The 20210-nt window shown below is 42.2% G+C and overlaps 2 protein-coding genes across 2 annotated transcripts in view; both read right to left on the bottom strand.

Annotated features, from left to right (window-relative positions):
* The window catches only part of LOC111964786 (protein diaphanous homolog 1-like), a 132973-nt gene extending 123351 nt beyond the window's left edge, over positions 1–9622 (bottom strand). Inside the window, 1 exon segment of the mRNA XM_070443844.1 lies at positions 8853–9622. Coding sequence (XP_070299945.1) covers positions 8853–8951 — 99 coding nt within the window. The 5' untranslated portion in view covers positions 8952–9622.
* A 1850-nt stretch (positions 9623–11472) lies between these two features.
* On the bottom strand, positions 11473–13457 carry LOC112081101 (small integral membrane protein 32-like). The gene is made up of 2 exons (XM_070443825.1): positions 12444–13457; positions 11473–12198 (listed from the first exon to the last, which is right to left on the bottom strand). The coding sequence occupies exon 2, from the start codon at positions 12166–12168 to the stop codon at positions 11839–11841; it is 330 nt and encodes a 109-aa protein (XP_070299926.1). The 5' UTR covers positions 12169–12198; positions 12444–13457; the 3' UTR covers positions 11473–11838.
* Positions 13458–20210: the final 6753 nt, after the last annotated feature.

Raw genomic sequence — 20210 nt, 5'->3', positions numbered from 1 at the left:
GAGTTCCATGAAAGATAACATTGTGGCTGCTACAAGTTAGCTAGTCCTGGCTGTAGCCGAGTTTCCTTGGTCTCGCTCTCTCTCTCCCCCTGTCTACTCGCTACACACACTGCCCCATATAACCTCCGCAGGCCGCTGCAGCAATAGAGAGCCAGCCTCTCCCTCGCGCAGCAGTGCTCAGGTTAAAACGTACACRAGAAAATAAAAATACAAAAACACATGTATTTCGAATATCTGACAAAAATGAATGATACTATTTGAATAGTGAAATTATYTCAAACCCCCATCCCTAGTGTGTGTGTTTGTTTTGCATAATACAAATACTGTTGGGGTGGGTTCAAATCCCAGAACATTCCAGCCAAGGCCAAATCACTGATACTCACTTGCTCTCACACAAACACACTGTGCAGACTGCAGTATGCATGCACCGTACTTCATTATAGCCCAATGTTGACCTTTTCTTGCACTGTGTGCATCTCTCTCCCTCAGATATGAATGACAAATTATGGATTTTATTAACCGAAAAAAATTAGGTAAACAGCCCAAATTATCTTCAAAAAAATAAAAGGTTACATTTCAAATCAAGTGCAAGAATGGGTCTAAACAGAACAGATGCTCAATTAAGTTCTGTGTCCATACACGTTAAGAGAAGAGCRAGAACAATATCAGTTAAATGATTGAAATACTTTCAACAAGTGTTCGCAACTTTGTGAATTTCAGTGTCATTTATAAAAATACAAATAAACACTTGTTTAACAACTGACCCACAGATTTATTTGTAAAGAATCTTGTAAGAGTCTGGCTGACTTAAAAGGAAGCTTGAAGCCTCTTTAAGAGGCATTTTCTCAGCTATCTGMAACACAAGTATGACTGAAGAATGAAGCGGGTGTTAATCATGGGCTTTGCTACACAGAAAGCAGCAGTTGACTACTTGATGCAGTGGACTACTCCATTGTCAACACTTTAATTAAAATCACTAGACCTACAGAGCTCGACATTAACACTTGTCCGGGGCAAGTAAAAAATAGATGATTTTATATCTCTATATCAAACAATTAGGCTACTCCGATCAGAATTGTATCAGTGTCCTCCGGATGCGATGTGTTACACAGTTACCTCCTAATCTCTGTATTTCAATCATGCAGTCGCGARACACGTTTTGAGATCAAATTGATATTAGCTGCGTGTGCATATTTGTTGATATTCATAGCTATTTAGGGAGTTACAGTGCAATATGAAAGTATTCAGACCCCTTGCCTTTTTCAACATTTTGTTACGTTAAAGCCTTATTCTAAAATGTATTAAACCTTTTTTTCCCTCAATCTACACAAAATACCACACAACGATAAAGAGAAATCAGGTTTTTCGAAATTTTAGCAAATTTGTTAAAAATAAAAAACAGAAATAACATAAGCATTCAGACCCTTTGCTATGAGACTCGAATTTGAGCTCAGGTGCATCCTGTTTCCATTGATCAACCTTGACATGTATCTACAACTTGATTGGAGAAGGCACACACACCTGTCTATATAAAAAGGTCCCACAGTTGACAGTGCATGCCAGAGCAAAAACCAAGCCATGAGGTCGAAAGAAATTGTCTGTAGAGGTCCGAGACAGGATTGTGTCGAGGCACAGATCTGGGGAAGGGTACCAAAACATGTCTGCAGCATTGAAGGTTGCCAAGAACACAGTGGCCTCCATCATTCTTAAATGGAAGAAGTTTGGAACCACCAAAACTCTTCCTAGAGCTGGTTGCCCAGCCAAAGTGAGCAATCGGGGGAGAAGGGTCTTGGTCAGGGAGATAACCAAGAACCCGATGGTCATTCTGACAGAGCTCCAGAGTTCCTTTGTATTTGTATTTATTATGGATCCCCATTAGCTGCAGCCAAAGCAGCAGCTTCTCTTCCTGAGGTTCTGCAAAATTAAGGCAGTTTATACAATTTTAAAAACATTACAATACATTCACAACACACTGTGTGCCCTCAGGCCCCTACTCCACCACTACCACATCTCTACAGTACTAAATCCATGTGCATGTATGTATAGTGTGTATGTTATCGTGACTGTGTGTGTGTGTGTGTGTATATATACATGTCTGTGCCATTGTTTGTGTTGCTTCACAGTCTCCACTGTTCCATAATGTGTTTTTTCAATCGAATTTTACTGCTTGCATGAGTTACTTGATGTGGAATAGAGTTCCATGCAGTCATGGCTCTATGTAGTACTGTGTGCCTCCCAGAGTCTGTTCTGGACTTGGGAACTGTGAAGAGACCTCGTGGGGTATGCATGGTTGTCCGAGCTGTGTGCCAATAGTTTAGACAGACAGCTCGGTGCATTCAACATGTTGATACCTCTCACAAATAAAAGTAGTGATGAAGTCAATCTCTCCTCCACTTTCATTCAGCAAGGARAGATTGACATGCATATTATTAATATTAGCTCWMTGTGTACAKCCAAWGGTCAGSCGTGCTGCCCTGTTCTGAGCCAATTGCAATTTTCCTTARTCCTTTTTYGTGGCACCTGACCACACGACTGAACAGTAGTCAAGGTGAAACAAAACTAGGGCCTGTAGGASCTGCCTTGTTGATAGTGATGTTAAGAAGGCAGAGCATCGCTTTATTATAGACASACTTCTTCCCATCTTAGCTACTACTGCATCAATATGTTTTGRCCATGACAGTTTACAATCTAGGGTTACTCCAAGCAGTTGTCATCTCAACTTGCTCAAATACACATTATTTATTACCAGATTCAGTTGAGGTTTAGTGAGTGTTTTGTTCCAAATACAATGCTTTTAGTTTTAKAAATATCGAGGTCTAACTTATTCCTTGCCACCCTCTCTGAAACGAACTGCTGCTCTTTGTTGAGCGTTGCAGTCATTTCAGTYGCTGTAGTAGCTGACGTGTATAGCGTTGAGTCATCCGCATACATAGACACTCTGGCTTTACTCAGTCAGTGGCATGTCGTTAGTCAAAATTGAAAAAAGCAAAGGGCCTAAACARTTACCTGGGGAATTCCTGATTCTAAATGGATTATATTTGAGAGGCTTCCATTAAATAACACCCTCTGTGTTCTGTTAGACAAGTAACTCTTCATCCACATTATAGCAGGGGGTGTAAAGCCATAACACATACGTTTTTCCAGCAGCAGACTATGACCGATAATGTCAAAAGCTGCACTAAAGTCTAACAAGACATCACTCACAATCATTTTATCAATTTCTTTCAGCCAATCATCAGTCATTTGTGTAACTACTGTGCTTGTTGAGTGTCCTTCCCTATAAGCTGAAATTCTGCTGAAATTCTGTCGTCAATTTGTTTCCTGTGAAATAGCATTGTATCTGGTCAAACAAGTTTTTCCAGGAGTTTACTACGGGTTGGTAACAGGCTGATTGGTTGGCTATTTGAGCCAGTAAAAGGGGCTTTACTATTCTTGGGTAACGGAATGACTTTAGCTTCCCTCCAGGCCTGAGGGCACACATTCTCTAGTAGGCTTAAATTGAAGATGTGGCAAATAGGAGTGGCAATATCATCTGCTATTATCCTCAGTAATTCTCCATCCAGATTGTCAGACACCGGTGGCTTGTCAATGTTGATAGACAAAAATCATTTTTACACCTCTTCCACACTGACTTTACGGAATTCAAAAGTACAATTATTTTCTTTCATAATTTGGTCCGATATACTTGGATGTGTAGTGTCAGCGTTTGTTGCTGGCATGTCATCCCTAACTTTGCCTATCTTGCCAATGAAAAAGTCATTAAAGTAGTTTGCAATATCAGTGAACTTTGATGGATGAGCCATCGGACTAAATTTTCCCCCAAAATTGTTATTTAAGGTGCCCCAAAGCTTTTTACTATCATTCTTTATATAATGTATCTTTGCTTCATAGTATAGTTTAGTCACATGATTTCTTCATTTGAAGTATGTTTGCCAATCAGTTGGGCTGACAGACTTAATTGCYATACCTTTTGCCTCATCCCTCTCAACCATGCAATTTTTTAATTCCTCATCAATCCAAGGGGATTTAAGTTTTTACAATAATTTTCTTAAATAGTTGCATGCTTATTAGTAACTGGAATAAGTAGTTTCATAAATGCGTCAAGTGCAGCGTCTGGTTGCTCCTCATTACACACCACAGACCAGCAAATATTATTTACATCATCAACATACGAATCACTAAAAAAACTTATTGTATGACCTCTTATACATTATATTAGGCCCAGCCTTTGGAACTTTGGTTTTCCTAGATATGGTTATTATATTGTGATCACTACATCCTATGGATTTGGATACTGCTTTAAAGCAAATATCTGCAAAATTAGTAAAGATGTGACCAATACATGTTGATGATTTAATTCCTGTGCTGTTTGTAACTACCTTGGTAGGTTGACTGACAACCGGATCCAGGTTGCAGCCACAAGTTACATTTTGAAGTTTTTTCCTGAGTGGGCAGCTTGATGATAGCCAGCCAATATTTAAAAAACACCCAGAAAACATACTTCTCTGTTGATATCACATATATTATCGAGCATTTTACACATTATCCAGAATCTGACTGTTAGCACTTGGTGGTCTATAGCAGCTTCCCACAATAATGGGCTTTAGGTGAGGCAGATGAACCTGTAGCCATATTACTTCAACAGTATAACATTTGATCATCTCTAAGCTTTACAGGAATGTGGTTCTGAATATAGACCGCAACACCGCCTATGTTGGCATTTCTGTYTTTTCGGTAGATGTTATAACCATGTAGTAATACCACTGTCATCAAAGGAATTATCTAAGTGAGTTTCAGAGAAAGTCAGAATATGAATGTCATCTGTTACAAGCAAGTTATTGACTTCATGGACCTTGATTCTTAGCCCATATTAACATATGTAGCCTATCTTTGGCACTTTTCTGGGTTGCTTGATTGTTTTTAATGCTTTACTGGGAAGCTTGTCAGAGGTAGACTTACTCATGTTATTTACATTGGMGCTGATAGTGCAGGGTGAGCTGCATAAAGTGGTCTTCCTACTATTGCACACCGCCTCAGTGCTAACAGTGTAACTCTGGTTTATAGGCTTATGATTACTGCTTACAATAGCTGTAGGGTAAACAGATGTATTCGGTGCAATTAGGGGTACATAAACCAAATGACTTACATTGTGTTTGCCAATACCCCTAAGATCATGTAGATTTGATGCAGCATTATGACGACGAATTGTCACAATGGTAGGGATTAACTGAGCTGGTCTTGGATMATTTACCAGTCATTGTTTCAACGCAGCCTTGAAAWGCGTGGACAGGGTCCAGGAGCCAAGATGATTTGGATGGACTCCGTCATTCCTGTCGAGTATCTTCTGTTTCCAGAAGGTGTCAAAGTTATCAATAAAAGTGACTCCAACAGAGCTACAGTAATCTTTTAGCCAAATGTGTAATGCCAGCAGTCTGCTGAATCTTTCACACCCACGGCCCAACGATGGTACTGGACCTGAAATTATTGGCCATTTTTTGGAGTCTTAATGCTAAAATCAGTTCTTTAAAATCCATTTTTAAATGTTCCGAGCTAGCCCTCCTGATATCATTTGACCCCACATGGACTACGACAGTGTCAGCTCCTGGCATCTGTGGTAGAACAGTCGGAAGCAGCCTTGTTATGTCCTGTACTCGTGCTCCTGGGTAGCACAGGGTTTTAACCTTCGGGGCAGAGATGTTTCTCACCATAGAGCTGCCTACGATGACAGCTGATGATGTTGAATGGGCCAGTCTCTGTCTCTTATACACATCTAGATGTGTATAAGAGACAGGTCTAAAGCAGCCTTGTTATGTCCTGTACTCATGCTCCTGGGTAGCACAGGGTTTTAACCTTGGGGGCCGAGATGTTTCTCACCATAGAGCTGCCTACGATGACAGCTGATGATGTTGAATGGGCCGGTCTCTCAGGGAGCTCTGAGGATTTGAACCCGAGGTAGAAGCCACCAGAGAGGGAGACATTCCTCAATAAAAGGTACGACAGCCCGTTTGGAGTTTGCCAAATGGCACCTAAAGGACTCTCAGACCACGAGAAACAAGATTCTCTGGTCTGATGAAACCAAGATTGAACTCTTTGGCCTGAATGCCAAGCGTCACATTTGGAGGAAACGTGGCACCATCCCTACAATGAAGCATGGTGGTGGCAGCATCATGCTGTGGGATGTTTTTTAGAGGCAGGGACTGGGAAACTAGTCAGGATTGAGAGAAAGATGAACGAAACAAAGTACAGAGAGATCCTTGATCAAAACCTGCTCCAGAGCACTCACGACCTCAGACTGGGGCAAAGGTTCACCTTCAAACAGGACAACTACCCTAAGCAGCACACAGCCAACACAACCAAAAGTGGCTTCGGGACAAGTCTCTGAATGTCCTTGAGTGGCCAAGCCAGAACCCGGACTTGAACCCGCTCGAACATCTCTGGAGAGACCTGAAAATAGCTGTGCAGCGACGCTCCCCATCCAACCTGACAGAGCTTTTAAGAGGATCTGCAGAGAAGAATGGGAGAAACTCCCCAAATACAGGTGTGCCAAGCTTGTAGCGTCATAGCCAAGAAGACGAACTGAAATCACTGCCAAAGGAGCTTCAAAAGTACTGAGTAAAGGGTCTGAATAGATATGTAAAATGTGATTTTATATATATATATATATATAAACATTTTCAAAATGTTTTTTAAAAAACGGTTTCTTTGTCATTTAGTATTGTGTAGATTGAGGCATCCATTTCAGAATAACACTAACGTAACAAAATGTGGAAAAAGTCAAGGGGTCTGAATAATTTCTGAATGCACTCTATTTGCCCAGTTATAGCTCATTTTTGGTCAGCAATGAAAATCCTGGAAAAGTCATGGTGTGTGCTGTTGCCAGAGGAAAGAGAGCTAGAGACATTGCGCAGAAGGTAAAATATTGATATAGCATACAACAGACTAAATAGATAACAGTCCTCAGCCCTGCCAGAAAACCTCACATTGTATAAAAAAAAGAAGGAAAAAAAAGAGGCTGACTGGTGTGTTTGAGCAGGGTTGGATCAAAAGCCTGCACACCAAGTAGCTCTCCAGATGGGGGGAGGGTTGACAGACCACATGTTTTATACTGTAGCCTATCGGTGCAGTATTTTACTTTGTGGGGGGTTAAGTGCCTTGCTCAAGGCCACACAGCAGGAGATATACTACATGGGATCAGAGACCAGCAGCCTTCCATTGTCAACACCAGTGATAATAATATGTATTTTGTGAAGTAGTTCCTTGCATTCAGTCACCTTTTTTGCCCATGGTGTTACAGACCATTTCTTTTTGGGGGACAAGTGACAAGTAAAAAAACAAACTCTGTCCCACTTGCCCAAGTGGCTAGAAAAGATAATGTCAAGCCCTGGACCTATATATTTAAAATGTGACTGCAACCACAGAGTACAACACACACCGGGAGGCGGGACAGACAGCAGACTGTCAAACCAGCAGTTTTTCCTTGTCATTGCTCACTTTGTGACTAACAGGCGACCATCCTATCAATAGATCGCTAGAATATGCATCTAGCGGGAGAGTGCTCGGCAGACTTTTTTTCTGACTTGAGAATTGTAAGAAAAAATATATTTWAAAAAGTAGCCTAGTTAATTTAAGTGGGAAAAGTACCTGGCTGAAAGGGTAGCGTCTAACCAGCTCTATAGCTGACGCTAGTGGAAAACACTAATCGCCAATGGTGATATAGCCTAGGCCTATATCAAGATAATGCAAACCAGATCACATAGCCTACACATGGAACCTGGCCAAATCATTCAAGTTGCAAACATCTGCTCTAGYGAGCATGGCAGGACGCCTGGGCAGAGAACATCTGTCACTGGCACCTTCAGAACGGGGAGACTGAAGGGCTTTCGAGAGAGGGTGGAGGGGGGTTGGGATCTTACAAAAGCATGTGATAGGGTGGGGAGCTGTGCTCGTTGACCAGGTGTGTATTTGGGCCTCTATGGTTACCATTTGTCTGTGGAATATCAGTTTCCAACTGTTGCTAGACTAGCCAGGGGTTAAATGACACGTTACCCTCCATGATGACACGCAATTACGGGTGACTCCCCGTGCTCTCTCTTCTAGATATCACACTGAATCCCCCATTCTTGCCATGGGTACTAAATGGCTATGACGTCACTATCGCCATCCACGCGACTACTTCAAATCGGTGTGATGTGCCACATGTCAGTGTTTTACTCTACGATGCAAAGTAGCATATTATTTAAATCCATTTCCCATTCATATTAGTTTATTTTGTCATTGATGTGTAAATTTCATTTCTGAATACTAGCCCGCAAGGGAGACCATGCAAATKTTTGCCTACGTGGGAAAGTGGAGAAAGGCATTTATTACATGTGTACTGTACTTCAAACGATAACTTTACCCAGGTTCAATCCGGAGACAGCAACCTGTGGAAAACCCGAACCATCTCCAAAACAAACACTAGCTAGCTAATTTGCTACAGTTACTGTTGCCAAACCGCGAGTCAAGCCGTTTGCTACATTGTCAAACTCGTTGCAACACTTCAGAGTTTTAACATGAGGATAGCTAGCTAGTTACTTCCTCATTTTTTCACAAAACACGTAACGTTAACACGATTGACATTGGCCTTGCAGATTTCAGAGTAGTCCGAAAACACACTGAATGTTGTAAAATAACTGGCTGCAAATGAAATAAACAAACAGGTTTGTTAGGTAGATATCTAAGTGGTAACGTTCAGACAACTTCTGCCACTTGTTCTACCAGAAAGTAGCAACTCAGAGTTCCCAAGTAACATTGAACTCAGGAGTGCATTATTAGTTAACTCACAATCAGTGAAATATTTAATGAATACRTACAAATTTCTTTTTGCCGTCTCCATCTTCATAGTTTTTCTTTTCTTTCTTGTCCTTCTTGCTTTTGGGAGCAGAGGCAGAATTCCCTGAATTAGGATCCATTGTGTAGAGATAATTTCCTCAAAGGGAGAACAAAAATAAATCCACAAACACACCCGGTGATATCCCGATTTTGCCTCGATACAAAGTTATCAAAAGTTGTCCTTTCCGACGAAAAAAAAAATGTATAGCTAAGTACCCTTGAGAACTGACTACAACTATTAGCAAATGGCTAGTTAACTGGTGCTAGACAACCCCAAACCCCTTTTCATCCGCCTGGGATTGAAAAAGGAGGGAAATTCAAAGTACCCCCAAACAGTGGAAATAAAACGTATTGTAGCTACTCTTGACGACTCTTTGTTGTTGGAACATACAAAACTTTACCATTACAACAAATGTTGTGCAATTTTCGTTGCAAGGAGAGTCGTCCGTAATCCCCCCTCAAAAACCATTGCGTGCCTCCCTGAGTGTCTGTGCGGTAGTGACTGATGGCTAATGTAATGCTAGCTAGCTAGGCTAAAACTCGGTACAAAAAAAAAGATACGGTTCTTCCTACTTCCACAAGATTTTTTCTATAAGACAAGTTGTTCTTTGTTATATCGCTGTTGACTCCATTATTACAGTCATCTCAAATTCTTTTCCATTACTGGAACAAGTTAACTTTCCCGAGTGACAACGTTCAAACCCTTCCACGGTAGGCTTCTTCCTGCCATAACAAGTTGGAACGGGTGGGGGAGGACCATGCGCACTAGAACTATTACCTGAGAGATATGACAGATGGATGGGTCGAAGGGCCTTAAGTCATTCTTGTAAATTTGATAAATGTGCACCACAATCACATGTGTAGTAGAATGATGCAAAACAAATGAATAACCTCTTGCTTAATAAAAAGGGAAAAATTGAAATGTAGATTTGAGAAAAGTAGCCTATAATTTCAGAATACCCCCTCCGCTATATTTTTGGGGTCATATTTTACTCGGTCCAACACAACTCCAGCTCAGCTCCAAAATCCTTCACTATGACAAGATCCCTTTAGAACACAACTAGACACAACCACAGAACAAATCTACCAATTAATTTCACTGTGAGATGGTAAATACATGTCTCCTTATAAACTTGCTGATTTGATTCAGGTTATAATTATGTTCCAATTTTACTTAGATTTCAAGGAGAAAGACTAATCACCAGCGTTAGGCTACCCCTTAGTGGTTAATTAACGAATAACAGTCTCGGGGGAGGATGAGAACAATCCACACCTTTGTTGAATGTTGAATGTTTTATTTTATGTTTTTTATTCGGATTTCAATCTTCAATAGCTGATGGAAGGCTTGGTTTAAGAGCTATAGAATAATCAATGGTGTAATAATTTTTTATGGAAAAAATAAAAGGTGTTGATTGTTCTCCATCCTAACTCGGACTATACACTGAGTGTACAAAACATTAAGAAAACCTGCTCCTTCCATGACATAGACTGATCAAGGTGAATCCAGTTGAAAGCTATGATCCCTTATTGATGTCACTTGTTAAATCCACWTCAATCAGTGTATWTGAAGGGGAGGAGACAAGTTAAATAAGGATTTTTAAGCATTGAGACAATTGAGACATGGATTGTGTATGTGTGCCATTCAGAGGGTGAAATGGGCAGGACAAMATATTTAAGTTCCTTTGAACGGGGTATGGTAGTAGGTGTCAGGCGCACCAGTTTGTCTGTCAAGAACTKCAACGCTGCTGTATTTTTTACGCTAAACATTTTCCCCGAGTGTATCCCGGTTGAACGCTTTCGACACCTCGTAGAGTCCATGCCCCTACGAATTGAGGCTGTTCTGAGGGCAAAAGGGGGGTGCAACTCAATACTAGGAAGGWGTTCCTAATGTTTGGTATACTCAGTGTATCATTTTTATAGTGATGGAAGGTTTGGCTTAAGGGCTATTAAATAAGATATGAATTTTCTCAGAAATTGAAAAATGTTAAGGTGTGGATTGTTCTCYATCCTCCCCTGATTGAGAATATATCATTTCCATAGTGGTGGTAGGTTTAGTTTATGAGCTATTGAAATCAGAATAATAATAAAAATAAAAAAATAAAGGTGTCGATTCAGAATATCTCATGTTCATGGCACTGCTTTGAATAAGAGCTATTGAAGATTGAAATCCGAATCTATTTCTCTTCTCTCACAAATTCCAGACCAAAAAAAGGTCTCCCCTGATTCAAAATGTCCAATTGTCAGTCATGGCATGCTTGGAAAACCAAATATCCAATATAAAACACATTTTACCTCGGTGTAAAACCAAAAGATAACAAATTTGGCTTGGGCGATTTATATCAGCGTTAAGCCATTCATTCCGCGGGAAATTACGCTCGTGTGTGAGTGAAGGATAAATTACAAAAAACCTAAAAGAAAGCACGTGATCAGCAAGAATTGCAGTCATGAAACCTCGCATTGTCTCTGGGACATTCAACTATCAATCCGTTTCATCCCATCACATTATCATCATCACCATATGGATATCATAAGGTGAATGCACCAATTTGTAAGTCGCTCTGGATAAGAGCGTCTGCTAAATGACTTAAATGTAAATGTAAATGTTCATATATTTATCATATAGATTTAATCATGGTTTTACACAGGACAAGGAATGAAACTTTAAGCAGCAGAATTACACAACAGGCCTACATAAGAGCGCAAATTCATTACAGCGCAGTTATACAAAATGTTGTATATACAAACAAACATAAACATTTATATGCACATAATGACATTAGTCCAGTTTGAAACATGGTGCGTAATAGGCCTCTATCTCATTGTGCCAAATGAACACTTAACGGTTGGTTACGCACAGCGTTTGGACCATGCAGTTGGCAAAAATCGTAAATTCCTCCATGACTACATTCGATAACACAAGTTACCCAGTCCTGGTACAAACATTACCACCCGATGGGGTAACGGGTTCTACTTGTAGGATGTCCGGGCCTCTCTGAGAGACCTATCATAGGGCATGGAGGCGAAAAAGGAGGTCCTCAGCTGACAGTTGATGAAGAAGACGATGAGCAGCACGAGCAGAAACAGAACCAGACAGATCACCACGTAGGTTGCCAGGTCTGGTTTGTTCAGCTCTCCGCCCTCCCGCAGTCCACCCCTGTTATCCGTGGGCCTGAGAAGGCCCGCCATGCTCACCGAGCCGTTAGATGCGTTCACGGACCCAGACGCGTGCGTCTGATGGGCCAGACCTAAGTCGAAGTCCGGTGCGTTGGTGGAATTCAGCAGGATTTGCCTCAACATGACCGCTTGCGTCACCCGGTCAACGTTCAACTGGGAAGGGGAGTAAAATACCAGATTTTAAATCACAGACCAATGTAACGATAGGCTACCATAACGTTCAATCATGCAAATGTAGACTATGTGAACGGTTCGCAAACGACCATGAGAACAACGCAATTTAGCTACAGACCCGTGTAAAAGACAATGACGCACAAGGAAGAAATGGAGTGTGTCAAGAAGGCAAAGATAAAAGTGAGTGTTGAGTCAATAATACCCCGTACGAGTCCGCTACTTACTTTGGTGTGTGCAGCGGAGAGTCTCCGCAGGTGAGGTGGAGATCCAGGGAAACAGTGCCCGCATTCCTCAGACTCTGACCGCTCTATCCAATCTCTCCCTGGGAGAACGCGCTCTGGAGAAGCGGTGTTGTTTTGGCACTAAATCACCTGCGCCTACAGACCATATGTCCGTGAGTCACTAATTTAGCCGCAGAACTGAATTCGTATATCCTTGTATGTCGAAGTCACTAAAAATCACCAGAGTTTGTCTAGACTCGTTACCAGTGACGTAAACCGCCAGGAGCTTCTCCGGCTGTAAAATGTTGAGATCATGAGGACGGAACTAGCGATTTGAATACTCGGATTTCTTCGTTGAGATTTCTTACCGTAAACACCTAGCCTATCTGGACTGTAAGTTACCCGTAATGTCGCTAAATGGTGCTACTTGGAATAACCTAGTTGGTAAAGTTTCATAAGACCATCCTTATAAGCACGCAATTTATCTCGTCTGGTTGGTCCAAGTGGGTTCTTAAAGCGCGCTGTAACAAGTGGATTTATCGGGTAGAGCGCGGGCCGAGAGAGGGTAGACAAGGGTACACTGGTTCACCGCCGGCTCGTCCTCGCGCCCCGCGCACGTTCTTATATCCAGGAAAGGTCGACAAGTCTCGGTTTTGAGTGCCTTCAACTCCAACCGATCCCCCGACGGGAATATCGATCCAGACCCGAAGAGTGGGGTGGGGAGAGAGAGAGAAAATTGATAGAAGGTTCAGAGATCCGTCTCCTCTCCGGTAGCGCTATCTCTTTCTCTCCAGGTCGTAGGCTATACAGCTTCCTCCCTGCCTCGGGTTGTGTGTTGTGGATAGATTAGTTACCAAGAGAGGGAGAACGTTGGACGGGCTCCCTGTTCGCTCGGGGTTGGTTAAGAGATGTCATTGGACAGGGACGAGTTAAAGCCAAGCGTGTCATGTGACGTCTTGWTCCCCTCACTCTTTCCTTCTCTCGCGTTTCTCTCCCAACATGTCCTTCTTCATTTGTGAGAAGGTGAGTGAAACAATTGTTATGTCAGTGCGGAATCTCTCAGGGTGATTAAAACCAAGCAGGTTGTGAGGAGGTGAGTGGGGGATGAACAGTTAAAGGAACAGCCCCAAACCAGTCCAGCAACTAGGCTGCAAGCTGAATGTATTTCTTTTACCCATCGGGTGTAAATACAGCATGATGCAGTATGACGCAAGTAGGCTACAGTCTTCTGGTAGAGCCTGAAAGTGTAATTTTCTCAGAGCTGGAGTGGATGAGTAATACCACCCTGATGTGTCCCAGCTACAAGGACTGAGAGGAGACATTGGGAACGGAGATGTGAGTGTTATTTATATAAACACTATATATACAAAAATATGTGGATACCCCTTCAAATTAGTGGATTCGGCTATTTCAGCCACACCCGTTGCTGACAGTGTATAAAATCGAGCACTCAGCCACACAATCTYCATAGACAAACAATGGCACTAGAATAGCCTTACTGAAGAGCTCAGTGACTTCCAATGTGGCACCATCATAGGATGCCACCTTTCCAAAAAGTCAGTTCAGTCAATTCGTCATTCATTCTGCCTAGCTAGAACTGCCCTGGTCAACTGTAAGTGCTGTTATTGTGAAGTGGAAACGTCTAGGAGCAAGAACGRCTCAGCCGCAAAGTGGTAGGCCACACCGGCTCACAGAACGGGACCGCCGAGTGCTGAAGCGACTAGTGTGTAAAAATCGTCTGTCCTAGGTTGCAACACTCACAATTGAGTTCCAAACTGCCTCTGGAAGCAACGTCATTACAAGAGAACTGTTCGTCAGGAGCATCATGAGATGGGTTTCCATGGCCGAACAGCCGCACACAAGCCTATAGATTAGAATGCGCAATGCCAAGTGTCGGCTGGAGGGGTGTAAAGCTTGATGACATTTGACTCTGGAGCAGTGGAAACACGTTCACTGGCGTGATGAATCACACTTCACTAATCTGGCAGTCCGACGGACGAATCTGGGTTTGGAGGATGCCAGGAGAACGCTACCTGCCCCAATGCATAGTGCCAACTGTACAGTTTGGTGGAGGCGGAACAATGGTCTGGGTCTGTTTTTCATGGTTTGGGCTGGGTGTCTTAGTTCCAGTGAAGGGAAATCTTAACGCTACAGCATACAATGACATTCTAGATGATTCTGTGCTTCCAACTTTGTGGCAACATTTTTGGGAAGGCCCTTTCCTGTTTCAGCATGACAATGCCACTGTGCACAAATCGCTTTGTGCACAGTGGCATTGTCATGCTGAAACAGGAAAGGGCCTTCCCAAAAATGTTGCCACAAAGTTGGAAGCACAGAATCATCTAGAATGTCCATACAGAAATGTTTTGTTGAGATCGGTGTGGAAGAACTTGACTGGCCTGCACAGAGCCCTGACCTCAAYCCCATCGAACACCTTTGGGATGAATTGGAACGCTGACTATGAGCCAGGCCTAATCGCCCAAACATCAGTGCCCGACCTACCTAATGCTCTTGTGGCTGAATGGAAGAAATTCCCCGCAGCAATGTTCCAACATCTAGTGGAAAGCCTTCTCAGAAGATTGGAGGCTGTTATAGCAGCAAAGGGCGGCCAAACTCCATATTAATGCCCATGATTCTGGAATGAGATGTAACAACGAGCATGGTGTCCGCATACGAATGGTCATGTAGTGTATATTCTGGGAAACTCTAATCTGGTATGGAATGGACATTTGGAGATGGTGAGGCTTTATGGATCATAATAGCTGAATGCATGTACAAGCACCCCTATATAAGCCTACAAATCTGAAAGCTTCTTGCCAAAAGTGAGTGGATTGACACATGGTTTCTGAATTCCCAAAGTGCAAATAGCACGCAGTATGTATGAAAATTGCTACATTATCATAATAGCCTTGTGTGCCACGCTCATAGTTGTCACGCAGCTGGTAAATGACACCAGTATGATATTATTGTGTTTGGCTGCAGAGAACAACCATTCTCTATAACAACTGTGACAGCTTCCATCACTAACCCTCACTAATACAAGGAGACTAATGGTTCTCTCTCTGTCTCTGTCTCTGTCTCTGTCTCTGTCTCTGTCTCTGTCTCTGTCTCTGTCTCTGTCTCTGTCTCGTCTCGTCTCGTCTCTGCCTGACTGTCACAATGGAAATCACACTCGCCTGCTGTCAGTTTGGAGAATATGACAGAATGGGCATGAATACAGCACAGCCCCTGAAGAGAAACCACAAAGACCACACCAAAACATTAGGCATCAGTGTATTCTCTATTTTAGAATGAAAGGATATGATGACATTTGTCATGAATATTCAGGTGAAGGTGACCATTGGGCCCATCATTATTATAGTAGGCATTTGGGTATGATTAATACACCACTGCCTTAAAAGGTTGGCTGGCTGGTTCATATTCATGAGCACCTGTCGTGGTCGCAACAGGACGCGTTTGGCAAGGCAAGGACAGACTGACATGGTCCACTGATGGACACATGCACACACACACCTCATGAATATCTGCCAAGCGAGGAAAGATTAAAAAACATTTACAATTGCAGAACAGGAGTTTGATTTCATGTGCAATATAAAATATGATATCTTACAGTACTATCTTTTTACTATCATAACAATATGATACAACAGAATCTATACAACTAGAAAATAGTACAAATAAATAAAAACCTTGTAATGAGTAGGTGTGTCAACTTTTGACTGGTACTGTGTGTGTATAAATATATATGTATGWACAGTTGAAGTTGGAAGTTTACATACACTTAGATTGAAGTCAATAAAACACATTTTTCAACCACTCCACAAATTTCTTGTTAACAAACTATAGTTTTGGCAAGTCGGTTAGACATTGCTTTGCAAGACACAAGTAATTTTTCCAACAATTGTTTACAGACAGAATATTTCACTTATAATTCACTGTATCACAATTCCAGTGGGTCAGAAGTTTACATACACTAAATTGACTGTGCCCTAAACAGCTTGGAAAATTCCAGAAAATTTTTGTCATGCTTTAGATGCTTCTGATAGGCTAATTGACATCATTTAAGTCAATTGGAATTGTACCTGTGGATGTATTTCAAGGCCTAGCTTCAAACTCAGTGCCTCTTTGCTTGACATCATGGGAAAATCTAAAGAAATCAGCCAAGACCTCAGAATTTTGGGAGACCTCCACAAGTCTGGTTCATCCTTGGGAGCAATTTCCAAACGCCTGAAGGTACCACGTCATGTGTACAAACAATAGTACGCAAGTATAAACAACATGGGACCACGCAGCCATCATACCGCTCAGGAAGGAGACACGTTCTGTCTCCTAGAGATGAACGATTTTGGTGCGAGAAGTGCAAATTCAATCTCAGAACAACAGCAAAGGACCTGGTGAAAGATGCTGGAGGAAATAGGCACAAAAGTCTCTATAGCCACAGTAAAAATGACACCTAATCGACATAACCTGAAAGGTCGCTCAGCAAGGAAGAAGCCACTGCTCCAAAACCGGCATAAAAAAAGCCAGACTATGGTTTGCAACTGTACATGGGAAAAAGATAGTACTTTTTGGAGAAATGTCCTCTGTCTGATGAAACAAAAATAGAACTGTTTGCCCATAATGACCATTGTTATGTTTGGAGGAAAAAGGGAGGGCTTGCAAGCCGAAGAACACCATCCCAACCGTGAAGCACGGGGTGGCAGCATCATGTTGTGGGGATGCTTTGCTGCAGGAGGGACTGGTGCACTCTCACAAAATAGATGCATCATGAGGTAGGAAAATTATGTGGATGTATTGAAGCAACATCTCAAGACATTAGTCAGGAAGTTAAAGCATGGTCGCAAATGGGTCTTCCAACTGGACATTGACCCAAGCATACTTCCAAAGTTGTGACAAAATGGCTTAAGGACAACAAAGTCAACGGTTTGCAAGGGCCATCACAAAGCCCTGACCTCAATCCTATAGAACATTTGTGGGCAGAACTGAAAAAGTGCGTGCGATGGAGTCCTACAACCCTGACTCAGTTACACCAGCTCTGTCAGGAGGAATGGGCCAAAATTCACCCAACTTATTGTGGGACGCTTGTGGAAGGCTACCCGAAACATTTGACCCAAGTTAAACAATTTAAAGGCAATGCTACCAAATACKAATTGAGTGTATGTAAACTTCTGACCCACTGGGAATGTGATGAAGGAAATAAAAGCTGAAATAAATCATTCTCTACTGTTATTCTCACATTTCACATTCTTAAAATAAAGTGGTGATCCTAACTGACCTAAGACAGGGAATTTCTACTTGGATTAAATGTCAGGAATTGTGAAAAACTGAGTTTAAATGTATTTGGCTAAGGTGTATGTAAACTTCCGACTTCAACTGTATATGTATATACAGTACCAGTCAAAAGTTTGGACACACCTACTCATTCAAGGGTTTTTCTTTAGTTTTACTATTTTCTACATTGTAGAATAGTAGTGAAGAGATCAAAACTATGAAATGACATGTGGAATCATGTAGTAACCAAAAAAGTGTTAAAACCTCTACAGCACCGGTAGGCAATTTCAGTCCTCCAGGGCCTAATTGATGTCACTGATTTTGCCCCAGCTAACACACCTGACTCCACACACCTAATCATGATCTTCAGTTTATAATGCAATTTGATTAATGAGCTGTGTTTGCTAGGGATGGAGAAAAAGTGTGACACCAATCAGGCCCTCGAAGACTGGAGTTGCCCACCCCTGTTCTATGGGATCGGTAGGTTCCCCACGGGACGGTTGAGCGAACGTAGGCTAATGTGATTAGCATGAGGTTGTAAGTAACAAGAAATTTCCCAGGACATAGACATATCTGATATTGGCAGACAGCTTACATTCTTGTTAATCTACCTCCCGGGTGGCGCAGTGGTCTAAGGCACTGCATCGCAGTGCTAGCTGTGCCACCAGAGATTCTGGGTTCGAGTCCAGGTTCTGCCTCGACCGGGAGGCTCTTGGGGCAGTGCACAATTGGCCCAGCGTCGTCCGGGTTAGGGAGGGTTTGGCCGGCAGAGATATCCTTGTCTCATCGCGCACTAGCAACTCCTGTGGCGGGCCGGGCGCAGTGCATGCTGACCAGGTCGCTAGGTGTACKGTGTTTCCTCCGACACATTGGTGCGGCTGGCTTCCGGGTTGGATGTGCGTTGTGTCAAGAAGCAGTGCGGCTTGGTTGGGTTGTGTTTCGGAGGACACATAGCTCTCTCCCGAGTCCGTACGGGTGGTGCAGCGATAAGACACTAGACACTACCAATTGGGGAGAAAAAGGGGTAAAATAAAAAAATCTTGTTAATCTAACTGCACTGTCCAATTTACAGTAGGTATTGCAATGAAATAATACCATGCTATTGTTTGAGGAGAGTATACAGTCATGAATTTAAATGTATTAATAAACCAATTAGACACATGGGCAGTCTTGATACATCATTTCTTTGTATTATCTTTTGACAGATCTAATTCTCCTACATTAATTTAACATTTCCACAAACTTCAAAGTGTTTCTTTTCAAATGGTATCAAGAATATGTATGTCCTTGCTTCAGATCCTTAGCTACAAGCAGTAAGATTTGGGTATGTAATTTATGCAAAAATTGGAGAAAAAAAAAGGGGCGGATCCTTTTTAAACAAATCAAAACAGATTTTAGATTCTTCAAAGTAGCCACCCTTTGCCTTGATGACAGCTTTGCACACTCTTGGCATTCTCTCAACTAGCTTCATGAAGAATGCTTTTCCAACAGTCTTGAAGGAGTTCCCACATATGCTGAGCACTTGTTGGCTGCCTTTCCTTCAATCTGCAGTCCAACTCATCCCAAACCATCTCAATTGGGTTGAGGTCGGGTGATTKTGGAGGCCAAGTCATCTGATGCAGTACTCAATCACTCTCCTTCTTGGTCAAATAGCCCTTACACAGCCTGGAGGTGCGTTTTGGGTCATTGTCCTGTTGAAAAACAAATGATTGTCCCACTAAGCACAAAACAGATGGGATGGCATATCGCTACAGAATTCTGTGGAGATCATGCTGGTTAAGTGTGCCTTGAATTCTAAATAAATCACTGACAGTGTCACCAGCAAAGCACACCCACACCATCACACCTCCTCCATGCTTCACCGTGGGAACCACACATGCAGAGATCATCTGTTCACCTACTCTGCGTCTCACAAAGACACGGTGGTTGGAACCAAAAATCTAAAATTTGGACTCATCAGACCAATGAACAGATATACACTGGTCTAATGTCCATTGCTCGTGTTTCTCTGCCCAAGCAAGTCTCTTCTTATTATTGGTGTCCTTTAGTAGTGGTTCCTTTGCAGCAATTCAACCATGAAGGCCTGAGTCACGCAGTCTCCTCTGAACAGTTGATGTTCAGATGTGTCTGTGGCTTGAACTCTGTGAAGCATTTATTTGGGCTGCAATTTCTGAGGCTGGTAACTAATGAACTCATCCTCTGCAGCAGAGGTAACTCTGGGTCTTCCTTTCCTGTGGCGGTCCTCATGAGAGCCAGTTTCATCATAGTGCTTGATGGTTTTTGCGACTGCACTTGAAGAAACTTTCAAAGTTCTTGAAATGTTCCAAATTGACTGACCTTCATGTCTTAAAGTAATGATGGACTGTCGTTTCTCTTTGCTTATTTGAGCTGTTCTTGGCAGAAATTCCACAAATTAACTTATTTATTTTTTTTCTCCTTAGGGGTGGATCAGCTTAATATTGCGGAAAGAATGTTGCTTCCATCAATGTAATTGTCTGC

The sequence above is a fragment of the Salvelinus sp. IW2-2015 genome, linkage group LG6.1 (assembly GCF_002910315.2).
Source record: "Salvelinus sp. IW2-2015 linkage group LG6.1, ASM291031v2, whole genome shotgun sequence".
NCBI lineage: Eukaryota > Metazoa > Chordata > Actinopteri > Salmoniformes > Salmonidae > Salvelinus > Salvelinus sp. IW2-2015.
The sequence above is the reverse complement of the archived record's forward strand: the minus strand, read 5'-3'. Positions and strand labels throughout refer to the sequence as shown.

What these genes read in the sequence shown, in the direction of transcription:
- LOC112081101 (XM_070443825.1), bottom strand. Translation starts at nt 12,168, where the DNA reads ATGTTGAGGCAAATCCTGCTGAATTCCACCAACGCACCGGACTTCGAC.